Source organism: Vidua macroura, chromosome 4, assembly GCF_024509145.1.
Source record: "Vidua macroura isolate BioBank_ID:100142 chromosome 4, ASM2450914v1, whole genome shotgun sequence".
NCBI lineage: Eukaryota > Metazoa > Chordata > Aves > Passeriformes > Viduidae > Vidua > Vidua macroura.
In genome coordinates this window covers 15,815,837-15,843,022 of record NC_071574.1, presented here as the reverse complement: position 1 = coordinate 15,843,022, position 27,186 = coordinate 15,815,837, and the positions used below count along the sequence as shown (strand labels likewise).

General features: G+C 37.8%; 1 protein-coding gene across 3 annotated transcripts in view; it reads right to left on the bottom strand.

The window, feature by feature from the left end:
• Positions 1-6,644: 6,644 nt before the first annotated feature.
• The window catches only part of PRDM5 (PR/SET domain 5), a 60,055-nt gene continuing 39,513 nt past the window's right edge, over positions 6,645-27,186 (bottom strand). For 2 of the 3 annotated variants that reach the window (XM_053976460.1, XM_053976461.1), the window contains exons 14-16: positions 21,332-21,417; positions 11,897-12,001; positions 6,645-7,232 (exon numbers count right to left, since the gene is read on the bottom strand). In XM_053976460.1, coding sequence (XP_053832435.1) covers positions 7,068-7,232; positions 11,897-12,001; positions 21,332-21,417 — 356 coding nt within the window. In that variant the 3' untranslated portion in view covers positions 6,645-7,067. Of the gene's footprint in view, positions 7,233-11,896; positions 12,002-21,331; positions 21,418-26,530; positions 26,644-27,186 lie in introns of those variants that run through there. The other variant, XR_008436908.1, reaches the window with a different exon arrangement.

Here is a 27,186-nt window from a genome sequence, read left to right as displayed (position 1 = left end):
CTTAGGTTCAATAAATTTATTCACCTGACTAAAAACTTGACACCTGATCAGTACTATGCTCAAGAATAGTAATTTACAATCACAACTAAGGGCTCCAAAACTGACTATTAATTTTCTGTTTCTGGAAAAATCTTGCCTTGCAACATTTAATGCAACTCAGAAAATATAACTTTGTCCACCATCCACACTGGGCAATCACATGGCTGGTAGCTGTTAGCCTGAAATCGAAGTAGGATGATTCTTTGTAAGACCTGTCAATTAAAAAAAAAGATGAATTAGACAATTGCAGCTGAAGGGATAATTCCTAGTGCTACTGAAATATACAGCAGGAAGGTACATTCTGGTACAAAGCAAATGCACTAATTTATACCAGGGAAAACCATCTTTTTTTTTCTTTTACTTCTAATAGGCTATTAATTGTCTAAGTTTAAAAAGAAATTTAACTTGCATACCAATCAGCAATTTGTCCCTCTGACTGAGAACAGCTAAATTTAACCCCTTTGCCACACCTACAGTGATTGGCTGAGTCATGTCCAGTTTTGTGGTGGCTTTCTACAGACTGATGTTTAGAACAGAGAAAACAAACAAAAAAGCAAGCAAAGTTCAAATAATTGATTTCACAGCTTTTTCTATTCCAATTCTCATCTGAATTCTATGGCCACCTTCAACCCTTACTATAATTGCTAGGCTAATGAAAAGTATCAAAGCAAGAAGAATCACTGCTTCCAGCCACCTTTGCTGCACTGTAAAGGCAGGGGCAGAAGAATTTACAGGAGTTTGGTTTGCAGGTTTAGTATATGTGGCCTCATTTGTAGCTCCAACAGAACTGATCTGAGAGTCTTTTTCTATATTGAAATGCTAAGCCCAGACCTGTCATGCCACACAAGTATTTTGGACATGGCTGAGGAAATGGTTTAGAAAGAGATAACCTCACCTGCTTGGCTTACCAACAACTGCCCAATACTGCAGAGGAAACTTTCCACTGCACTCATTTGAGGAAACCAACTGGGTCAGGTTACTCAAAACTGCAGGATTTTCTCTCAGACATACAAAGTGAGTTTAGCAAACAAAAATATAGAAAGAGATTTAAGAGATTTTAAGAAGGTGTCTTTATATGGCTAAAGGCTGTTCAAATTCCAAGGAAGGATAGGAAAGCTCAGGCCTTGCCACCCTCTGCCCAGAAAACCCAGTAATACAACCACCTTCTCCTTCTGCAAAAGCCAAACAGTAGAAAATGTCCACTGCATAAGCTGTCAGTGTCACCTGGCAAAATTGAGTTACAAGCTAAAGTCTGTGCTTAATACCAGAAGGGAAGGCAGCAACCTGCCCTGGTTGAAACAGCAAACTCCCATAAACACAGGAAAAAAGTGCAACTTGTAAAGATTAGTGTACTCTTAATAATTCATCCTCCTCCTGCATTTTCTAGACAGAATCTGATTAAATAGCTATTTTCATCCAGTTTTATTATTCTACGTTTTCAATGATTTTGTTCTAAGTGATAAAGGAAGAAAATAAAGTGAGATCTGTAATCACAATTTTTTTCTTCCATGCTCAAAAGGGCTTTCATTATTTCATCTCAGCAGATCTAATCCCCACTTTTCCTACTATGAAACTGAACAAATTGCATACAGATGCAGAAGGCAATGTAGTGACCAAACCCACAGAATTTTAGCACAGTATAGGTCACCTAGGCTAAAAAGTCAGAACATGCCAGACAAAAGGACTCTAATGCTTTAAAACATTTAGAACAAGATGTAATTTTGTGAAACAACTTTGGTGTTTCTTGTCTTGTTAAATGGATTTATGATCTACCTTGTATTTGGCAGATCAAGTTCGTTAAAGAATATTTTCAAGTCTGAGGCATGACACAGAGAATGATCACAACATTAGTACCAAAGAGCAAGCCTGGCTAATGCTATAGTGGAGGTTTCTCCTCCAGCAGCAACCTTACTTGTTGTAGCACTGCCTCCCAGTTTTGTTTGAACAGCTGGTAAATTGGAAATGAACTTGTGGGTTTAACGGCTTATAGTCTTTTCCCTGTAGAAGGATAACCAAAAAAACCCTTGAATCCTCAAACCCAACCCAACTTTTATTATTTGTTCCTTTTTGCTGAATTTGCCCTTCTCAGAGAAAAACAGAAATGAAAACAACAGCTCTTCAATTATTGAGCAGTCAAGAACATGCTGCTTCACCATGCAACAAATGGAATTAGAAATTGACAACCAGTTATTCCCAGTTCACTACGTGCTACATCTACCCGATGCCGCTACTGTACAAACGTGCTGAGACACTTCCCATTGCTTCAGAGCTTTGAAAGATAAAGGCTATGAACACATGATCAATGATCTTTGGAGGACAGCTGATCATATCTGTTTGTGATGCAAGATGTCTTATGGGAAATTTATATACAAAAAACATAACTTAATAATCAAAGGGTGCAATTTTGTCTCATTGTTGCTCTAAATTTTTTTGAACAAAATATCAAATTTAAACTCGGACATTTTCTGGTTTTATTTATATAGAACCAAGTTCTTGCTTATCAGGACACCCTGCTAGTGAAAACCTAGACAATGGAGTCAAAGGCCAAAATTTAGTTAGACTACTAATTTCCAGGAGCACACACACAATCAGACTTCCAGAGCCCTATGAAACTGTGATCTCACCTTCCCATTCTAGCCTTTTATATATCTGACCTATATAACACTTTTGGTGAAAGCCTTGTGGGATCACACCATTTCAAAAACCTAAGTGGCAACTCTTAATATTTTTCTCTTTCTTAAATTGAACAATAATTCTTAAATCCAAATTTCCTTGGGACAGTTGTTGGAAAGACCTCATGGTTTTACACAGTAACACCAGGAGTCAAACACTAAGTGGCTTTGTTTTATTTTCTTCATCTCACTTACCTAGATTTTTCTGATGTACCAAGCCCAGGACATGTGCAGTGATGGACATCCAGGAATATTTTCCTGTTGCCTACCTCAGCTGGAGACCATGGAGACAAACGGACCACCAAGTCTCTCCTGCACTTGTGACACAGGTGGGTGTTTTCCCCTCGTTTCCCTTGTCACTGGAGGGTGATGACAGCTTGGATATCATGGCCAGCTCTGATCCCTCTGCTGCTGTAATGTGAGAGGCAGCTGATGTTAGCAAACTACAAGACATTGCTGCTACTTGAGCATAACAAACAGGGCTCAGGGAAGTGAGCAGCAAACACTTTGCAAACACTGAGCTCTGCCAATTCACTGTCTGCCCCTGCACCCACAGCATTGCACAGAGTCAGGAACAGCTTACAAAGAGAAGGGGACAGGAGATAAAAGTGACTAAATAGGCAATAACTATTAAATAAAAGACAGGCTATCCCATGTTGAAATGTTCAATTAATAATTTTCCAGGTCAAGGAAACTTTATCTATGACAACTCTTCACCTGTGACTTAAATTTCTCCCATTTTCTTGATGTACCACAGAACATACAGCTGTCAGAATTCATTTTGAAGAACACAGCTTTACAGCTGTAACTGCTCCTGTATTCTGAGCTCACACTTGCCTAAAAAATCCAAATAAGTAGATTTTAAATCTCACTGTAAAGAAAATCCCAACACTTCTGTGCAGTAAGTATGTAACTGAACTGAGAACATTTTACTGTACCCTGACCACACTCTGACAGCAGCACACTGAGCTCCTCCGCTCAGTGGTGCTTTAGAGGGACTGTTATGCTACTTTTTGAACTGAAAAATTAAAACAAATGCAGAGTCAGATGTCTTGGAAGAATAAAAGCACTCGTACTTATTGACAAAAATGCAGAGCACTAAATGCTGCAACCTAAACCAACACAAAATGCCCAGCAGATGTTAACTTATACTATCCCCTCCGATTTCTACTTAGGGCTTGATAGTTTAAAGAACACATTAAAACCTTCACAGTCATACAGACAGACCAGAAATTTAACATTAGGAAATGAAAGGATATTTAATTATTTGTATCACCTTTAGGCCACACAGCTCATCAGAATGAAAAGCAAAAGCAACTAGAGAGAGTGCTGCTGTTCCTAACATCAGAGATGAAGCTTTCTCCAAGAGGGGCCAATAGTAATGAAAAATTAGGAGAACAAATAGAATGGTATCTGCAGAAAATTACAGAACAAGGGGGAAAATCACAACCTTCTAAAATTGCAGTGACTACATACTCTTACAGGAATATCTCAGGATTTTCGTATTATTCTGAAAAGCACCACTTACTGTGGAAAAGTCAGTATTTTAACAATGATGATTAAAGAACAAATATACAAACACAACACTAAAAAATTTACAATTACCTTTAGAGCAACAGGTTTCACTTTATTACTTCTCAAAACCAGGTGAAGGAAACTTTCTCTATTTTTTCCAGGTAATACCAAGTGGGATACTGTCAATGGAAATTTTTACTCAAAGAAGAAGGGTTTGCTGGTTTGCTTTTTTTTTTTCCTTTCTCTTTGTTTTGATTTTCTCCTTTTTTTTTTTTCTTTAAGAAAGTTATAATCAAATAAAAATATGTAGCATACTGGTAAGTCTGCCTTGCATATAAAATCAATTACACAGTTCATGAATCCAGTAATGGGAAACATATTACCTCTGACTGGGAGAAATTCAAGCCCCCATGGAAAGAAGAGGCAGCTCCTGCTGTGGTAAGACCTGGAGCTGCCAAGCCAGGTGCTGGCTCTGCAGCAGCTCGGGTCTGCAGCCATTTTAGCCCTAAGGGAAAGTTCCTAGAGGACAAGAGAGAAAAGATGCTCACCTGGAGCTGGGCTTCAACCTCCTGCACCTGCTTCTTGTCTTTGCCAGGAAGGTTTGAATTCCCCCACTGATCCTGTCAATCTCTCTGTTGACACCATTAACAAGATCAAAGCTTCAGCTGCTTAACTGCTGTTACTGATTACATACAGCAAGATTAATCCTTATATATTGTAGCTTACCTAGAAATAATTTTACAAAACCAGGACATTCTCCTCTCTACTTTGTGACTTTCACAATTAGGTGTTCTTCTCAAAAGCAGGTATTAACCCTAAACATGTAGCAACTTTGCAGTACAGATTTCTGGCAAAAATCCTATGCAAAACATGTAAATATGTTAAATTATCATCTTTTTTTCCCCCAAAAAGGATTTTCGTCTTTGTATTTTAACAGACTTGTTCCTCAAGAATTCCTTAGAAAACCTTCGTTTTGGTTTTTTGTTTTGGTTTTTTAAGTGTTTTATTTTCCTTCTAGTCTTTTTGCCTGAGTTTGTACTGACCAAATTGAAGAAGGAAAAATATAAAAGGCTGAAAAACAAACAACTGGAATCTTGGTTTTCCTATGACTCAATTCTTTTCACTGATGTCAAAAAGGCAAACAACAGCAACAAAAAAAGTAACCCATCCCAGACATGCTAAAAAGTGACCAATCTAATTCTTCTTGGAGATACTTAAGAACATCTTGCTAAAAAACCATCACACAAGTCAGTATTGATACTGATTGTTTTTGCTATCTAACATTTAAAATTATATTATTTTTATAGTAGCTACCAGTAAATTAAAGTTTTTTGGACCTAGAAATAAACTGTTCTGATAAATTGTAACAAAATCTCTACAAACAAGGAGAGGACTCAACTTTACTCAACTTTATAATGCTGATTTCAACTACATTTGTCTTAGACACTTAGAATATACTTGATTTATATGAAAAAATTATTTGTGGAATGGAACTGGCAAAGTCTCCAAGTTTCTCCTACCTCTCAGGAAGCAAAAAGTGCATGAAGGCTTAGGATGCTTTTACACATAGCAGGTTGCCACAAACAAGAGAATTACGCTTCTCCAAAATCTGCAGGAACTCTATAAAGATGTCCCAGTTCATTTTGCAAAACACTGACAGGTCCAAAAGGAATCTGAACAGTCTGCTAATGACACAGCCTTAATATTAACTGCTGATAACTCAGGAATTCCACATGCAATCAGCCTCTGATGTTACAGTTTTACCATCCTTGTAGATAAGAATTTCTTGGTTATCTGGCTGTACAAGAGGGCCTGTGGGAACTCTTTTGAAGAGTTTTCTGTAGCAAACAACTCACTCTGCATATCATGAAGTATTTGATTGTTACTTGGTTTTAAAGCAGTATTTTTCCCAATGCTCATGAACAGTATTAAGAAAAAAAAAAAAAAGGTATTTAAGTGATACGAAAGTGATATGAAGAAATCCAGGGCATCTGATTCAGCAGGAAGAAACACTGTGGGAACCAGCTATTCACCAGGAAATCAAACACATGTAAATTCAACAATTCTAGCTGCTCAAGCCACCCTGTTCAGATGTCTTTCCGCTTGCCTTGCCAGCCACAGTGATGACTATGGATACAGTATTTAAAACTAAATTGCTCAAAATTTTCACTTCAGCCTTGTTTCGTGTAACCAGATGAAATAAATCCTCCTCAATCTCATACAGGAATACTGAACACTGACAGATTTCCACGGTTCTCTACCCACACACTTTGGCATCTCAAGACTCAATTCAAGTTAATGAGTTTCATACAGTAATGAGAAAGCTGCAAATAAAATAAGACAAAATTGTGTTACAACAAAATGCGGATATGAATAAAGCAAGCCTGGATATAATCAGCAGTCAATTAGAATGACCAATTCTGTGAGGTTTCAAATTAAATAATTTTAATGGAGCCTTGTAGTTAGATACAGAAATACAGTTGCAGACAGCCAAGAGTTTGGTTGCAAGTGTCCAGGATTTCCAGGCAATGCTACTAATATCTAAGTTTCTAAGGATGTCATTAGCAAAGAAAAGTTTGCTTAAAGCTTCTCTGTTTAAATGAGGATAAGATTTTTCCAAAGTTCTTGTATCTTCATTTTTTTTATTTTCAAGCTGGTTTACATCAGAATGTCTTGGGGATTTTTTTCCTACTAACGTATTTTCAACAAAATTGGGAAAATAACACATGAAGGCATTACAATTGTTTCTCCTGATTGTGCTTACTGGCCAGGTGGAAAGTCTGGAGTTTGTACACGTACAAATGCACCACTTTGGATCCACCTTTCTCACTGAGGCCATATTTAGCTGTCAGTTTCTCCATGGACATTTTCCATGTGCACTTTGAGGTAGTCATTCCTCGTAAACTTCTTGTGGCAGAGCTGACACTCTGCCATGGGGCGGTTGGGGTTGTGAGTCAGCTTGTGTCGGATCAGCATCTTCTTCAGGCTGAAGGACAGGTCACAAACCTGAGGCAGTGAAGACAAGACAAAGTCAAAGCAAGTATTAGAATCTCAAGCATGTATAACACTCCTAAGGTTACATCACTGAGGCCACAGCCACACATACCTGCAGTACTTAAATGAGCTGGTCTTTGGAAGAAAAATCCCTTCAGAGAGTACCTGAAAGATTTTTCCTCTGCCTGGTTATCTTTTTATGTTGTATATTAGGAGTGGTACCACAGGCACAAGGATGCCGTCTGTCTAAAAAATACTCAATCTTCAAAATACCAACACATTGAGGTGTCCTGGTAACATTGTGGTGCTTTGTTCAGGTTTTTTTAAAGCTATTGTTCCATCTGGGATGCAGCAAAAATTGTGACAAAACATCACGAGCATCCATCCATCAGTTCAAATGAAATATTTCCTTCCTGACCTCCAGAATGACACCTGCAGCTTCCAAAAGAATCAGTTCCAATTGCTCAGTTACAAGGAGGGAGGAGTGAGAATGAAGAAGTTCTGAAGACTGCAAGAAAGGTTAATTACTAATGTAAAGGAAAGCTCGTTGTTCCAGCCTTTCTCTGCCTGGCCAAGAAAATGGCAGACATCTGGTAAATGAAGGTGTAATTCCTTTGCATTATTATCTGGTGTGCTGCTTTCCTTCCTCCACTGTACTCCAAGCAGTCCAGTTCATTCTGCCGTGGGAATAGATGGATAGAGGCACAAGGGACTCTGCCCATACTAAAGCCACTCCTTTATTAAAACCCCTGTACTGAAGTTAAAATGAAAAACACAAAAGGTTAAAAGAACAAGTTCAGCAAAGGAAAGTTAGAATTAAAAGTTAAGACAAGACACCAACTCAACTGAAACTGTGCAGTTACACTGTCACACTTGCATACCACGGAAAGAAATATTGTAATATGAATTTGACAGGGAAATGGAGAAAAAAAGGAAACAGATGCTGATTTGACAAATGAAAGAGATAAGAGTCATATAATTAAACAAGAATGAACATCTATACACTTGCACTCTTAAAATTCCATCTTCATTCCAGACAATATCTCTTTCATGCAGAAAAAAACTCAAAGAACCCAGGACAATCCCTCTGGAGAAAAACAAAGCTTTAAATTTATATTGGCACCCAACTACTGCAAATGCTGAATGATGACTGATTCCTTTTGAAACCACAACAACAAGAACTCACTATCCAAGTAGATCATCTCGACCTCCAGCATATGGATTTTACGCCAATTAAGGCTAAACCATTAAATGACCATAAAACAGCAACGGCCAGAGGCAAGTTTTGTACCCAAAATAATTTCTCCCCACACTGTGTGCCATAAAACATGACGTAATGCTGAAGACCTTCATAGAGCAACTGCATCTCTCCAGCTTTTCCCCCAGTGAATAATCTCTGAATAAACCTCTTTGAGACCCAAGCAACAGCCACCCCTTTGTTACTGACAGTGAACCTCGATTACAGCACCCACTGGTCAGCTCTGAGTACTGCTTTTGCCAAACCCAGGTTTCTGTTTCCTGTCCACAGAGCACACAAAGGGAACCCATAACATTTATCTAATCGCAGCCAGAAATTCTAGTGTGTCAGAAGTGTCACACACTCGTAAATACTCCATGTTTCTTGAGAGTCAGGAGGCCAATCAGGGATATACACATTTACAAGATGTGTGTGTGTTCTGTGTATCTTACACACATCTCTTCATTTCTAAAATAAACAGCTTATAACACAGCCTCAAAATACATTTTTTCATTCATTCTGCTCATATGACCAATGTAATGTGTCCTCCTGTTCCCCCAAGGCTCTAAGACATTGTGCTACTTTCCTTCTTCAAAAATACATGCGGAATGCACAGGATTTTTAAAGGTATGGCACATTCTGCACTGTTTTTACGCAGAAAAGTTTTGGGGATTTTTTTTTAAGAGTTTGCTTCATATATCAATTTCGTAAGCAAGACTGATATTTTACAGATTTACAACCACTCTTGCTAATGTGCACTTGAGCTCTAATCAATCTCTTCAAAATTATCAAAGTTTTGACCAGGTAGGGAGGACGGAAAGACTGACATTTGAAAGAAAGTGTAAGGTCAACTAGGGGCAGAGTGGAAGGAAATACTGTACTGGAAAGAAACCAGGACCAGCAGTACTTGACCTTTCTGCCCCCCAAAAATAATCTATTGTCTCTGAGAAACTGAAGTTCAATTGGCCTTTCAGTAAAAAACAGGCTGGTCTGAAGAGGACAGACATCTAATTTTCTATGAAAAATTGCATTTCTACTTCCATATTTCAGTTATTTTCACTTTTCTAGGTGACATGTATTAGAATTGCCATCTTAAAATGGGAATATTCAATTTCCACTATGATCTGTGGGATGTGAGAGCTTTGAGACATTAAGGTCTGAAAATGCTTTTGCTGACTGATAAGACACAGTAACAGACACATAAATAAACTGTAGCACCTTCCTCAAACAGAGTACAAGGATTAGTTTCACATGTAACTCAATCCTGCAACGTAATGACTCTGTTCTGTGTGCCTAAGAGAGAGGAGAGTGAGACAGGAAGAGAAGACATGATTTTTATTTCTGACTCTGGAAAAAAAAAATCTATTTAAAGCAAAAATACAGACTAAAAGAATTGGTATGTGGTATTCCAGAGATAAGAACTCGTGGAAGTTGTGGTCATAAATTACCACTCAAGTCATTATATGAAAAATAATGACAGCATCTACAGCTACCTTGAGCAGAATAAAAAATTGTAGGTGAAAATACTCACGTGTAAAAAGGAAACTTAGTATTGGGTAGCCCACAATAAATGTCCCCCACAGGGACATTTGTCTGTAATTGTCCACTACTGGTTTTCCTGTAACTTCTACATAAACATCTGGAATCATGCAATGTGCAAGACAGCTCTGGAGGAATGGGCTGCCCTGGGCGACATTTACTGTGTCCCCAGCATGTGCAGAACAGGAGACCAGGTGAAATAAGGAGAAATTATTGAAAACATAAATTTTAACCCTCTCCAAGCATGCATTAAGCAACAGACCATGGTGGGCACTTGGGTGAGTGGAGCATGCAGGAATGAACAGTGGAGGCAACTGCTGTTATGTCCAAACCCCAAAAGATCAGCTGCCTCTGGCAGTGTGCAGCCAGCAAAAGGCTTCTTCTGAAAAGTGATTTTGGTGAAAAAAGGCAGAAACTTGAAGTGCAAAAAATATGACCCATAAGTGAAGGTACACTCTGAAAAATTCTCAAGCAATTCTTGATTCTCAATTCTCAAGGACTAGGACTAGACACGGATTACAGCTTCTTCTAGAAATGCTATGGTTTGAGAAAGTACAGCTCTACTTGATTCATGAGGAAAACTGAAGGAAAAGCTGAAACAGGGAAGTATGCTTTCATACAGCTCCTATTTCCAATTAAAGCAAGGAAAAATAATAAAATAGAACCACCATACCAACTTAGACTGCAAAAGCACACTCTGAATCCAAGAGCAGTGAATCTTGGATCCACAGTGTGGGAAAAACTGCATTTACACTGCAAGCTGGCCAAGAGCAGATAAACAGTATAACAATCTGAAAGCTGAAAAAGTTATTGACAATGATTTGGAGTTAGAGAAATCCTCAAGGTACTATCCAGAACCAGGCTGAGATTCTCCCAAAAGAATACAGCAAATCTCCTAACTTGTAGACATCAGCAAAATGTCTTAGTTGAACTTCTTCATGAAATTAATATATTTTATTCTCAATGAAATGACATCAGATCATTCATTAAAAACCATAACAGTTAACAGACCCTTGAAACTTTCCTGCCAAGCTGTTATTCTAATTTTGCATCTAATTATATAAATTTCTGAGCAAATTTACAGCTGCTCTGACTGAGCCATCTAGGATATAACTGAGAGCTGGCACTCCCCTGTGACTGCCTCATGAAGAGTCAGTATCACAAAACAAAACACCTACACTAATTCTACACCCATTCTGATGCCTTCCTCTGAATCCTTGAGCAACAATTTCAGCATCTGAAAGACATTATTCCCCAACAGTTTCTGCACATTCAGCCTTCTCACCTATCTCCCAAAAGCTGAGAGATGTTGCATACAAGGGGGCAAGGCTGCATGAAGGGTATCTGACAGTGATCTATGAACTGTCACAGGATACGATGCATTTTAGCCCTGCGAGCGTGCACAGCATCCCGGATTTCCTCACTGAGAAACAGGAGGCTGTGAGCTGATGTTGAAAATATCAGACCAGATTTCACCAGAAACAAGCAATTCTGAATTCATACTCATATGATTCAACATCAGAAGCATTGAGATTCCATGTAATAAATGAAATCCCTTTTCCCACACAAGCTAATCTCCAACTATTAACCTGTCATACAATTTATACAGGAATGCAAGCAGCATGAATTTGTAAATGGTACAATCCAAATTGCATTACTAATGGTGAAAATAACTCTCATGGGGTCCAAAACCATAAAATGAACGTGTGTGTGTGGCTCTTGGCAAGCAAAGAGGGTACATGAAATTCCCTGAATGGTGTTTCATTCCTTGGGCAATCCAAGCCCTGTGAAGTATAACTATGCCACAAGCAGAAAGCGCAAGGCCACAATATCCCTGCAATTAAATCCTGCTGCCGCACTGAGGCTGAAAAGACAAAGGGAAAGGAGGAGAGGAACTCACATCACATTGGAAGGGCTTCTCCCCGGTGTGGGTCCTCATGTGTTCGTCCAGGCCTCTCTTCTGACTGAAAGCCTTGTTACACTCCGAGCACTGGTACGGCTTTTCCTGCATGCAATGACAACAGCGAGCGAAAGTAAGTCAACACAGAGCCCAGGTCATTAAAGGAGCGGAATTCTATGCTGGATGGTGCAAGTTTTATATTCTCTCCAAGGTATTACAGTCAGTGAAAACAACAGAAAACAACTTTCAAATTATTAAGTGAAAGCTGGGAAAGCTGTGGCCTGACAGTTTCCACTTCAGCACCCACTTTTGAATTAATTATCTGTTCCAGTCTTTCAAACCCAGCCATTTGGGGAGTCTGCTTTTTGTCACGTGAAAGGTACAGAAACATAAAATTCCAATGTTCTTTCCTTTATCCTCCACAAATGCTTAAAGCATACAGACAAGTAAGATTATCCACAAAAATTTCAAGTTTGTTTGGAGGTTTCTAAGCAGGGGAAGAGGTATAGGGAGGAAGAGGAGGTACAAGGAAAGCTTGTGGTAGCAGAAAAACTTACTTTGAAAAGTGGTGACAGAAGGTTAATCACATACTCATTGCAGAACCTCAAAAGAAGTGCAGATGGCAACCAAACCATCTGTATTTTTATTAGAACTATTGGTTAGCAGCTACTGTAAAACATGATGTTAGAAAAGTTGCAATCTCACTGACCTGAAACAAATAATTAGAGATAAATAAGGAAACCCACTTATGTAAAGATTTTTTCTTTGATGGTCTTCCTTCATATAGAAATTTATAGAGGTGGAATTCCGCCTTGATTCCACTAAAGTTACAAAAGAACTATATAGAAATCAATTACAATGCAAAACCAAAAAAAAAAATAAAAACAACAAATCAATTAAATGCAAGAATTAGCATTATGGCACTACACATGACCTCATTAATATTTTCATCTTCTAGAGGCACCCTTATTTTTGCACCAACTAGACTTCCTTCACTCTTGTTCTACTTTTTCCTTGGTCTCTAATTCTGTACTGCTTAAGTTCTGAAGAAAAGTATTTTAAGAAAAGTAAACACTTTTTATTAAATTAAATTGAAAGCAATGACTATAAATCAATAGGCAAAAAAAAGCAGCTAGATCTATGAATTAACAAATAATAGGCAGTAATCAAGTTCTTTGGGGAGATGATGTGGGATCCAAGGATAAGCAAGATGGAACAACTGAGGCATTGAAGCAACAAAGCTGTCTGGTTATTGAACTCCTACTCTCAGCCTCTGAGAACCATCAGGTCTCCATATATTGCTGAATCCTGCCAGGATTCACCAGCATTCACCATACACCTAACACAGTGCACTATCAATCAGTGCTGAGTATGTCCTAGTCTCTCTCTTTAGGGCAGGTCCAGAGACCACAGTGGGGCAAAGATGGGGTTCTTCCATTTTGCTGTCTCCTCCCATCAAGATTCCTAGAAAAGGCAGTGTTATTTCCATGATTCTTCAGTAGACAGGAAAACTTAACAAATTACCTAAAAAAGATCTGTATCAATCTGTGAAAGAAAAAAAAAATTATCATCTAGACCAAAAAGTTCATGTCACAGGGAGCTTTGCTAACCTGACTAAAGGCTTCATGGAGCAGAGTCTGCATTTTTAAGGGAAATGTACAAATAAACCATGTGAAAAGCAGGTTTCTGCAGCAACCCCTTAATTGGTTTTGCATTGTGGTTAACACAAACCACATTTCTGTGAGTTCTCCAAAAGCAGCCTTTCTCTGTAGAGATTGTTCCCCAGAAAGTGCAAAGTGAACTATACGATGTGCACATCTTAAACACCTACAAAAGCATTCACTACTGCAAACTGCACCAGGTGGACTCACTCCCTTTTTATTATCTTAGTCTTCAGCTATCTGAAGAATTGACTTGATAATCATTCCAGTGCTAAATGGATTTCAGGATTCTATTTTGAACAAAGAACCATTTTAAACTCTGAGAAGCTGGAGTCACAAACCTGGGCTGTATTATCTTCTCCCAGGTTATGTCTGGCTGTTCTATATTTTATATTTGTATTATTCTCTGTGGCAAAAATGGTGTATCTAACACCCCCTTGGCATTTGTATTGAAATTCACATCTGTAGTGCATGAAACACATCCAAAGCTGTCTTTGATCTAATTTTAGATCCCTTCCATCTGTATATTCCAGTGACTTCAGCAGACATGACTGATTCACATCAGCCTCCTCTCTGCTGAGTGAAGCTGCCCTCCATTCACATCTTTATCTGTTTCAGGAAAACCAGTAGTGCTGTCCAGAGCAAAACCTGGCCCTCAGTTAATCTCCAGAGAAAAAGACTTTTTTTGTTGTTGATTTTGAAGAAGACATCATCCTCACAGATCAATTTCTTCAAAACAAAACATTCTGCGCTTCTCCTTTTCTCTCTGCTCCCTCTCCCCCTCGTGTAAAATTTCCACTGCACAATGCTTGGAGAAAGCAACACTTGTAACATGGAAAATGTGATTGCTTAGCATAATCACTGCTTTAAATGTGAGCAGAGGAAAAAAAAAGATAAAAACCATGGTAAGAGGTCTGAAAAAGTTAATGCCATCACGAGAAGACAAACGGGGCCAAGGCTGAGATGAGAAAAAAGCTGGACAAATTTAAAACATCAAAAAAAGGGAAAAACCTGCTATCAGCAAAACAGGAGCTCATTGGGAAGAGGATCCAAGCTGACTTCAGTGGAGTTAGCAAGTGCTGGTACTATAAATCTGTCCTCTGCTGAAGAAGCATCTGCCAGGCCATGGCTATGGTGGTAGCCAAACTGAAGGATTCTATGTGTTTTCTTTTATTGACCATCTAAATGAGGAAGGGAGCAGGGAGAGCAAGAGAGACAGGATGTGGCCAATACTGCAGTCATTTAACATCACAGTTTTAAGCATGCCAGGTATGAATAGAAATATGTAGATCAGGATTTACAACCTTCTTATCCCTGAACAAGGAAAGGCCAAGCAGAGCCCAATGGTACTCCGGAAGGTGCTTTGCTGTAACACTGACACATGCTGACCTAAAAGCTCCCATGTCTGGTGGGTTCCACCATTAAAACTGAGAGAAATTAAACATTTTTAAAAACCCATCAAATAAAGCAGTGCCTGCAGTACACACTCCTCTGTCTGTGGATGGCTGAATCACAAATCACACCTTGAATTCTAAGCAAGTTGTGCTTTGCACTAGAAAGACCTCACTCAGAACATGACAAATCTCAAGGACACTTGATGCACCTTCAACAGCTTGACACAAAGTGTGCTCAGACTGTCCTGCAAGCACAGCACATGAAAATACTCAAATGCAGAATATTTGAACTGCTAGCTGCTGCTGCAGTTGCCTGTATGTCCCTTAGGAAATATAAATGCATTATGTACACTAAGCTGGCACTTGTGCACTGTAAACCTGGTAGTATTGTTTGTTTCTGTAAACCTGGTAATATTGGTTACACAGGTGAAATGTGAATGACTTTGGTAGGAGTCTCGCCAACTTACTTTCTAAATCTGAATTTAGAACTATTCCATCAGCTCAGCTGTTACAGCAAGACAAACATAATTTAAACACTATTATTACCAAATAAACATATCTCAAGATAAGAAAAGAACTACCAAGTTGATGGGCCTGTATTTTCAACGTGCTGAAACCTGAAGCTTGAGAGAAGCTCAGAGAAAAAAGTAAAAGCTTATCAGGTCTTGTATTACAGTAAATATTTACACTTGTGATATAAATGTGAAAACTGACAGACAGGAATAATGGTGATGCTAGAGAACACAAAAAAATTAAAATAAATAATTCTTTTCTTTCCATTATTCTAAAACAAAGCCCTCCTTGTTCACAGAAAAATCTTAAAATGTCTTTTCATGAGATACTGATACAGTAACACTATCCTCTTTCAAAAGGTGTTTTATGTGAAAATTTTGAAAATATCAGTATTACTGTTACTAAATATGATTTATATGCTTGCATTATCACCTGAACAGCGGGTTAATAAAAAGATTGGTTTGAAAAAAAATCAGGCAAATGGAAAAATGTGGCCTAGAATGAACAAACATGACCAGCCAGATAACATTAAAATACACCAGTCATGTCTGCAGCTACCAGGAGCTCGCTACTCTCAAAGAGAAATCTGGAAATCCTTCAGCTCTGCCAACCTGAAAATGCAGGAAATCTGCTTACACTTAAAATCACAGACAACCCAAGTTAACAGACTTCAGTTTTGTCTCTAAGTCTGAAAAAAATTCAAGAACTAACAAAATGATCTCTTAGAACCTGAAAGTTTCTGCAGGTTACAGCAAGTGGCTGACCCAGAGACAGAGGCCTACTTAAATTACTAATATAACATTGACACTGGAAGACAAAGGGTGATAAGAATTTACAACTCTACAGAAACAGTAGGGATTTGAAACTTATAATATTAAGCCTCAATTAAAAATCACTTTACAAGAACACATTGAAAATTAAAATCCTTTAAAAAAATATTTCCAACAACTAGAACAGGCCAAAAAATTTTCCTGTTAAAATAACTGTGAAATAATTCTGGCAGATTTAAACAAAATGTGACTTTTATTCTAAATGACTGATGTTTTTTTTAGAACGGGTCTCAATTACTTCAGTTTTAGGAATATTAAATTTTTTTTTTGCCATAAAATTTATAATTAAAACAAAAGCATGCATCTTCTCTGAAATGCCTGCCAGAAAAAAAAAAAAAAGTGCATTTTTTAAAAAGATCCAGTATATGCAATTCAGTGAGCCTTACCATATCATTAACTTCCCATTTTCCATGGCAGTCCTGCCTATTTGCTGCCCATAAACTGAAAAGTTCTCATTTCTTTGCCATTTTTTGAACTGCTGAGGTTATTTCTGGCCCTAAAATTTAGTGAAGGAGGGCTTATTTAACCAGCATTGATGAAAATTCAATAGATGTTCACCTGCTCCTGGAAAATAACAGTATCAATATAGAAAAAGTACATTTTCACTCTACAAGGAAGGGGTGATCATCAGTCAACATTACATAAAGAAGTGTGAAAATATAGGTGCAGTGGGATTCAAACCTTCCACATTCTATGTGCAAACACAGATTCCAGAAGCAAGGAAACCACAGCCCTGGCAAAGACATCATCCTCAGGCAGATGTTTGGGAACTCACCCCTATCTCACCAACAGGGAAATATAGATAAAATCCAAGATGGAAAACCCCTTCCAAATTCAATCAACACATCATATGATTTCATTACTCACTGTCATGTGCACAGAAGTCTATATTTAGTACACAAAAAAATCTTTTTTTTGACAATACCATTCTATGGTGCTTCTAAAACACACAATACTTTCTCAAACTTTAAGTTCAAATATTTCCTGGGAAACACAGAAGTGAAATTATGTCAATATTGTCCTTGAATTATTTCTCATTTACTACTATTTTAATACTCCTCTGAGTTAAAAAAAGAGGGGGCAGTGTAAAGTTCCAAATGAGTGCCTTGGAAAGCCTGTTTAACTCAGGACCTCTTCTTGTTCAGGGAACAAAAACACTGCCTGCAAGAGTCCTCTAGAGGAGACTGCCTCACTTCCATACCATGATTTATCCCTATTCCCATGAAATTCATAAATAAAACTCAAAATTATTTCAAGGTTGGTTAACTTCCATACATATTGTGGAAGTTAAAAGTATTTAAATATTAATGTGTTTTAAAATAGTAGGCACTTATGCATGAAACAAAAATTATACACTGAAATGTCTCTAATTTTTAAATTATCTCAGAAATGTACCTCATTTAAGCACAGGCTGGCAGCTTCCACCCACTGGAACTCAGATTCTTAAAGACGTTAGAAAAATTAAATATAGCTGTTATATGTAAATATTAAATATTCAAATCAAGTGATGAAAAGTCATTTTCAAATAGCTTTGACTCTTTCTGTTTTCCATCACTGAATCCAACTGTAATAAAATCACCATTCACAGAAGTAATGAAAACATCAATTCAACATGACAACAACTCTGGGCACCTATCAATGGCCATATTTCCATGTACTAGCAATTCTATTGCTGCAACATAGAATAATTTTTCCACATGTTTAAGCTTAAACATTGCAATGTTAGTCAGGCACTGAATAAAGCCTTAGGAAAGAGCTGAAGTTTCCTGAAGTGTGAGGGTTGGAAATGTGCATGGAACTCCGTCAAAGCTGATATGGTCTGTAATCTCATTTCATCAACAACTTGAGGAAGTTCCTCATTTACGTTTTCCTAGGCTGTTATATTTCTCCTTAAGGAAAAAAAAAACCCAAACCCATCAAACCATAAATCAAACACATTTACTTTCATAGAAACAAATCAATACACAGGTGACATTTTAGTATCAGGTGGGTGGTGTTTTCTCCCCTGCCCTGGCCAGCAGGGGTTTGGCCTTACTTTCTCTGTTTACTCCAGAGCTGGAGCTGACACCTGTGGCCACCCAGGCTGTGCTCACTTTAGCAGCTGCCAGACCTTAATCAACTTTCTACAATGATTTTTCCAGCAGCCCTCCCTGATCCCCAGCCTCAGGTCCGCCATTTAAGCCCACTGGTAAAATACACTGACATTTAATCTCTACTATCTTTGGTGAATGCAATAGTATTACTTTTAAGCTACTTCACAAACTTTCTGGCCAAAAGACCAGATTCTTTTTTTTTTTCCAAGATATTTATGAATAAAAAATATTTTATCACTGCAGAAGCATATAATGGTTGTATTTATTTCCACATTGCTAGGCTCAGCTGATACAAAAATACCTTCAGGATTTATATATCTTGCTATTTCTTCTTTCAATAATGATGCTGCATGCAAGAAAAAATTTCAAGTAAAATGTATGTGTAGGAAACAGTAAAAAAAGGAAAAGCCTACAACCTTACACCATTTTGAAAAGTCAAAACAGGGGATGACTGACAAGAGAAATTTCAAGTGTGACTTGTGGTTTTTCTTATTCCTAGAACTGACAGAAGGACCCAAACCTTTGGCAAACAGTGCATTTTTTATTTCATAATCTTTAGTTCATCTTTGTTTAAACAGCCTAGGAACACAGAACAAGTCCTAGTGTATTAGCATTGTGCTCAGAGGTCTCAAACTCTTTCTGCACAGGTTTCTTTCTTCCCTGGAGAAGTCCTTACATGGTGCAGTTCAAACACATCTCCTTCAGAGTCAGGATTCAGATCACGAGCCTTCACCTCAAGAAAGACACACTTGAACAGCCCACCAGCTGTTTTCTATGCTGAAGGGGAATTAGCTTGGTTCCTGTACCCTGCATTCCTGACAAGCATCAACCTACTACTAACATTAAATATATCTGCACATAGTTGCCAAGACACAAATGTTGTCTTCCCCATTTACCTCTCAGCATTGTTGCTCCCCCACTTCCCTTTCCAATTCCCTTCACCACGCTGTTCTTCCACATCAGCTAAAATACATATTTATTCCCTTGTACCTGCACTAATATCTACTCACCTGAACAATAAAATAAGAATAGCTTATTATCCTGTAGTACTTCATGGATCAGTAATTCTGTTCTGCAGAACAGACTCAGGCATAATTCCTTCCTCTAGCTTGAAAATCCATGGGATAAACTTTGTTTTCTCTTCTCTTGTTTTTATTAATAATTTCAACCTATTTTTTTCCTCCTCCTCCTAAGATGACCTTTGATTTTTTAGCTGTCCAGTTCTACTTAAATATTAAATAAGGTGAACTGTGAGGAAGAGGGGAAGTTGGGACATGCAAGATTATAGGAACAATTATAGGCTTCAATTCAGAAATTACTATTAATGTAAATGTTATCAGTACTTATTCTTGTTACTTCAAAGTAAAAAAAAAATATTTACGTGGAAATAAATGAACATGTAATGGCAGTCAAATATGAATGAGCCTCACTGTCAAGTTTTGGGATAGGAGCAGCATCACCACAAAAAGAACCAAAATCTAATCATGTCTAAACAACCATGCACATTTTAATCCTACAGCGTAGCTGTGGGGATGACCAGCAGTCTTCTTAGCACCTTCACACACCAAAATAAAAAAACCTGAAATGTGACCTTTCAAATGTAGATGATCAACACATCTCAAGTGTTAGAAGTACTTGGATCACATCTGGTGTGAATCAAGTTCTTTGTACCTCTAAGGATGGTATTTGGCCTCCACGGTACAGTAGAGCATTTCCTGAGACATTTTAAAACAAATTTTATTATGTTCTTAGTGCAACATAAAGCCTCTCTAATTACAGTGTCTACATATATTAAAAAGAAATATCCACTCCTTAAAACCTTCCTAAGTTATCTTCCTAACTCCTCCCTTTCCTATCAGCTAAAAAATGCTTAGAAGAAAACATCACTTGGTGTAAATCACTGTAGACTTTAAAAGCCTAATATTATTATTTTTTCCTCTATTTTTCTTCTACAGAGGCTGGGGAGTGTTTGCTGTTTTTACTCAAACTGTATGAAAAATCAGGGAAAAAAAACTGAATTTGGCATTGTTTCAGAGCTTGTTTACCTCTCACAGTCATGCAGAACTTAGATGGGTCATGAAATTTCTCCTAGTGCAAACACAGTTAAGAGGGGACAGTAACAACAGAAAATAATTTATAGCACTTCTTAAAGTGATTTAACAGCTAGAAAAAAGGGAGAAACAAGTAACAACATGGGACTAGCCTGTTCTCAATGAACTACCAAGAGTATTGCACAAATTACTCATTACTTGTATAGTTTGGGGTACAAAAGCAACAAGTTTACCTAGGACCTCATAGTTAATATGCTCAAGACCCACACAGAACAGTAGAATTTTAAATAGTTTTAAATTTTACTTATATAGAAAGCAATTCGGTGTGTTTATTTGCATATGGAGACTACTAAGTTAAATGTCACCTTTCCTGTTTCCCAGTAGATGCAGAATTTTCTTGGTTTGGCCTCAAGGCTGCACTGATCTCTGGGAGCTGTAACAGCTCCCAGTTAAATAAAAGTTAAATAAAAAAATTGCCATCAGTTAATGAAGTACAGCCTCCAGAGAAGCTCACAGTGACTGGACTTTACAGGCACAGTAAGAATCAAATCAATATTTAAGTTTCAGTCTCAGTGAAGCCTTTACAGAACTGTTTACTCAGTAAACAACATTAATTTATATCTATAAATAACCATGGGTTAAATGAAGAGGTTAGTACAGCTATTATTTCAACATAAAAGAACTCAAACACAGAAAAAAATAGAAGGTAGTGGAGTTCTAATTAGAATTTGTAAGTTAATGACTTGAATCTTTGCCTCTTATTTTGATAGGCATAAAATACCTTGGTTGGCAGAGCCTAAGCTCTACACAAACAGGAATTAATTACTTTTCACCACACAAGTCACAAATAATCCTCAAGCAACCATAAAAACTCCTCCTTGTGCAGGACTTACTCTGGTGTGGGTGCGAATGTGCATCTTCAAGCCATCGTTCTTGCTGAAAGCTTTGTCACAGTAAGGACACTGGTAAGGACGCTCACCTGCGAACAAGAGAAGCATCAGGACCCAGAAATGTGCCCTCAGAGGATGAAGGCCTTGCAGCACAGCTCTTTTTCAAACTGAACTGCTTTTCTCTTCAAAGAGCAGATTTAAACTTTAGAAAAATTACAAATATTCCTGCCTGAGTGGGATGGAGTGCTGGATCAAAATATTTCTCTTTGCTGACTCATTTTGCACTACAATATATGAACACACACAGACAGCCTTGGGGGAAATAAAACCAAAAGGAAAACACCTAATGCCCTTGCTCAAACCACATTCTACAGTGATTTACACATGGTCACTTTTATGGTTAGGCATTAACTGCTCCCAAATATTTTTTCTATTTCACATCTGGTCGTTATTAGAGGCCTCTGGGTGTCAGAATCCAAGACAATATAAAATCCACTCTTTTATAATGCTGGATCTGTGTTAGAAGTTGGTTAATCAAAAGTTTCTGCAATATTTGTGTCCCAATTTATGACTGAAGTAGAAACAGAACAATCTTAGCATCACCCTTGCAACATCCCATATCTGAAAGGTATTTGTTTAATGCTCCATTACACTGGTGTCATTTGGCATCGATTTTCCCAAACTCACATTAGTGTAATGTGGATACTGAACTGTTCAGAGACAAACAGTAAAGAGTTTCTGAGCACCGTCATTTGGAAGAAATGTACTTGAATTTTTAACTCTTCAGGCAGTGCACCGGAATCTGAGTGTACTGCCTCCTGTTCCTGTATACAACACTTTAAAAGCAAAGATCAGGCTGCTTCCATTACAAAACACAGTAGAAAAAATTGTAATAGAAAATTTTCTGTTAACAAAATGGATTTTGTTCTACACAACCATAATGCTGAAGGTGTCTTTTCAAATAAAGGTTTGTCACAAGTTAAGCAAAGCCTGTTTTATGAAGTCAGTGCACAGCTTTCTGCTCACAAAGGTATTTCTGCACATATAGATTTAATACAGACCAAATGTCAAGCACTTATTAACACTCATACTCAATCTTCTAAAATAGGCAAGCAAGACGAACTACATTTCACAGTTTAAAAAAAAACCCCGAACCAAACTATTTCACTGATATCCCAAAGATATTGACAAAGAGGCACTGCTGGACATGAAATCTCCATTTCCACGCATTGTGTAGAGATTCAAGGGCACCTGAGGTGAGATGATTATTTAGGGAAGATGATGGCCACCCTCCTCTACTTTGTAGACAGATTATTTTGTTCTTTTGTCTTTTATTTCTGTATAGGTAACTGTGAATGACAGAAGCAGAAGATTGGCCAGCAAGGCACTTGTAAACACAAATATTTTTCTATCTGGTGTTCTGTCATCTCTCAGAAAGCTCAGCTGTGTGAACTGGGGTTTTGGGACTCTTTCTCTTGTGAACTGGCGTTTTGGGACTCTTTCTAGGACGATGACAACAATCTCTGTGTTAGAGCTGTGTTTTCACTGAGCAGTTTGATATATGATCCTCTCTCTCCTGACCCTCGATGCCTTTAATTCATGCCCCCAAAATTCAAACACTCTAACAGTTGTCAGTACTCAAATATTGAATTAATTCAGCTGACATTTTTATGTCTGGGGGCTTTTGAATGGAGAATTTAAAGCTTTCAGCAGTTTGTAAGCAGATGAGCTATGACAGGTAGGAGTTGTACCCTCCTCCCTCTCTCCCCCACCCTCATGTCTTTTTAAAGAAAAAGACTTTTGCCTTCAAAGGATGGGCTTGAGTTTGTCTGAAACAGATTAACAGTGTCCCTCTGAAATCAACCACAGACACCATGGTGCTCGATGAGGAAAGCCTTAGGAGCTTTCAGCAGATGCCAGCAGAGGGCAACAATGACTCCACATCAACGTGTCACACCTGAAAAAGTCGGGCTTGGAGATGCTGTTATAAACTGTCCACTATCAAAAATCTTCACTGCTCCAAAAATCAAGCTTACTACCTCACACAGTCTGCCAGCTCTGACATGACATTCAAACTAGGAACCATCTTGTTTTTCTAAATTATATAAATTTCTCACGCACTTGTGTCAATTTCCAGTAAAACTACTTAAAAGACGTTCCTAAGTAATGTTACTGTTGCTCTTATTTTTTGTTATTTTCTTTCAACTTTGGAGCCTGCATGCTTAGAAATTATTCAAGTGCCCAGGTGCTTACACAAGCGTCTACTCGGAGCATGAACACCTTTTAGACGTGTAACTTATCTTCTACCTCAAAAGGTTTTAGGATTTCACAAAATTAACAGTGGGCAACTTAAAACACATATGTGCTAGCAACAACCAAGTTTCTTAGGACAAACTTCTTACTAATTGCTCTCTGGAAAGGGCCTCTGCTATCTGTCTCAGAAGTGAATAAACTGCCCCCGACAATGCATCTTTTGCTATTTACTGTCTCAGGAGCCCAGGTAACTAACTTAGATTAAATATCTGATCTTGCGGACAGCAAATCTGGCAAGATCATTCATTACAACTCTACATATTACCTTCTCTATCTCTGGTAAGAATTAACTTCCTTCCTTGCTTCTGAGCCGGCCTAGGCAAACATTATTCATGCTACCAGTCAGTTTCTCATCAGAATGATTCCACATTCAAGGAGACTATTGGGAAGCAGGCGTTCCCCAAGAGAAGTCTTACACACTCTGTCCCACTCTAAATCCTGTAAGATAAACAGGAACAGTTTAACTTTCTCTCATCCTGTGACAAGCAAGTGGAATAAGATGGCAACAAAGGAAAAGACAGATTTGAAAGAATGAATGCTAGAAATATTCCTCCCACACGTGAAGGCTTGCTGAAGTGCAACATTTAATAGAAAACTACTGCCAGCGTCCACAAAGGAGAGGGGTTTGTGCTTGCACGAAGTTTAGAATTGTCACTGAAACAAACTGGAGAGCAAGGGCCATGTGATACAAGCTCCTGGGAAAGTGACATTATCCAGCAGGGCTCTCACATCCATCTACAGCCAGACAAGGACTACCAAAACCCCATTATAAACATTGCAGTAATAAACTTCAGGTTGTTCACAAGAAATTGTGGAGATTTCCAGATGCAAAACTCCTCTGATCAGAAAATGAATGGATCGCTAACAAGGAGATTAAGAGCAAAAGTTACTAAGAAAAGCAAATTAAATACCTGGCAAGTCATGAACCTCTATTCTCTTGTCTTTACAAGAAGGAGTTACTAAGAATCAAAGTGAAAGAAAGCAATTTTGCCTAGATAAACCACAATTTCTTCTTAGATTTGCCTCTAGAAGAACATTCATGAGATGGTTTCAATTTGTGGTAACACCATACTAAGAGGGGGTAAGTTTCAGGTAAAGTCAATGTCAATTAACAACAATGCCATTTTCACCCTGCATTTTTATATAAACGCATTTTTATATATAGTGATTTATATAAAATATAGAAGCATTTTTATGGTTGGGTGTTTTTAAAATCTGTTTTCTGAACAAAACTTTGTTTTCATTAAAATAACAGAACAGTCAAGCAAGTCAAAGATAACAAATGTTAAGTTCACCCCTAAGTTACAGCTGACTGTCATGTCCCTGCTGTTCCAGAACAAACTGCTCAACACATTAATGGCACTTCTGTACAAATAACCCCAAACAAATAATCCTGGGATAAATTGCAGTGGATTTAGCATAATTCAAAGTCTAGACATTCTACTTCCAGATTTTGTATGAACAAAAAAAAAAAAAAAAAAAAAAATCAGAGCTTTTAACACAATAAAAATAAATTTAACCTTAATACAAGGATTATGAAAAACTATTCCATGATTGAAAAACATATGGGATTTTGAGCTGAAACCACATCATGACAGAATTGACATATTTTTTTTCTCCTCTTCATCTCTAGCTTGAGATCACAATACCGAGTGCAATTTAACATAGCTTAAGAAGTTAAATACCAGATTCTCCCATTCCGGTTGGACTCAGGACAGCTTCCCATGAGACATCTGCAATCAGAGGTGCTCTAAGGCAGGATTTACAGAGAGTTTAGCACATAGATCTCCCAAACTCAAACACAAAACAATTAAGAAGCAAATCCATATATACATTAGTTTTTGAAGATTTCAAGATTTCAGTGGCTACAGCTAGACATTTAATAAGAACTTTGAGACAGTTAATCAAACTGGTCATATGAATTGCTATTTTCACACTGTATTTTGCATTCCCTGGAGTCAGCTGAGCCACAAAAATAAAGCGGTTTCTCAAGTTAGGTGGAAACCTGATTAGAACCACCAATGTTAGTGATTACTTCAGAACAATGACCTCAAATAAGATTAAGCAAATATGTATTTTACAGGTGAGAAATGCATTCACATCCAATGAAAAAAACGAAAAAGGAAATATCCAACTGAGAAAGTCCTAATCTGAAGAGCCCAGCAAACCAAAGAAACAGTCTCACTGTTCTTCCAAGCCATACCCAGGCATTAATTCTATTTCATCTGTGAAATTTCCAGTCCTGTTTACTGTCCCTGTTCCCCTGCAGCTTGCTTAGACACCCAAATACAACACTCAGGTAGTCATGTTAGCCTTCAAGCAGGATTCACTGGCTTGCTGTCTTTACTGGAACTCAACTGCTCAGTTAAGGAATGAAGAATTTGAATTATGCAGTGAAATTATCAAGGTGGGTTTTTTTTAATACACTTTTTAATATGTCTCTGCTAAGTTGGGGTATTCAGCATCAATGGTTTTGGTCAACACCCACGAACATCAGAAAAAGAACTACAACAAACTGCACTGAACATCAGATCATGTGCAGCACAAGCAGCCTTAAGGAATTTCTCTCTTCAGTTTTCTTTATTAAAATGAACAAATATAGTTATGGCAATGTGGTCCCTCAGACTGTTCCACAGACCATTTCCCATATCTCTCTTTCAGACAGTGAACTATTAATTATTGAGATTAGAAGATTGTTTCTTAAATAAAAATTATTATGTTTTTCTGTATAAACATATATATGTGCATTATTTCAAAATACCAGCTTTCGGAACAGTTACAGCAAACTAACAATCCTTTTTGAAGTCCTAACTCAAGCCTGGGGTAGGGGAGAGGGTTAGAAGGGAGCCTCTACCATTGCCCAACTGCAGTGGAATGAGCACAGCTCACCTGGGGAGGAATTTGGAGGCCATCTGGATCACACATTTAACACTCCTTACCAGATGATCCACAGGGCAGTCCAGAATGGGAATTCCAAGGGGGCTTTTTTAGTCAGAGATAATCTGTGGTGATGACAGCATTCAACAGCAAGTAAGGATGGGCAAAAGGTTAACGGATGTAACAAAATTATAAACTGTGACATCTGCTTTAGAACACTGCTCAGAGAGGGCACCTGACAGCTTCATACATTTATCCTCAGCTGCTCTTGCCCTTAAACAGTGTTCCCATTCAACTGAAAACTTTGTGTCCTTAACTAAACATTATTCAGTTAATGCACTATGCAAATATGTACACACAAACATAAATAAACCTAAAATACACAGATTTTAATTTCTCCTACATGGAAGGGGACTTCATTAGGAATCAAAACTAAATTAAACAGGAATTCAGTGAACCCAGTGATTCCAGCAGAACTTCAATTAGAAAAGGCTGGAAACAAATCACTGAGCAAAGATTAAAAATTCACAGGTCAAGAAAATATTCAGTATATTTCACCACTTTGGTGTTGCAGTCCTGTGAGAAAACCAGCACCTCTTTAAAATAATGAACTTCCTCTCATGTAGAGGTGGCAATTTTCTACATCCTGAGTAGCATCTTCAAAAGCA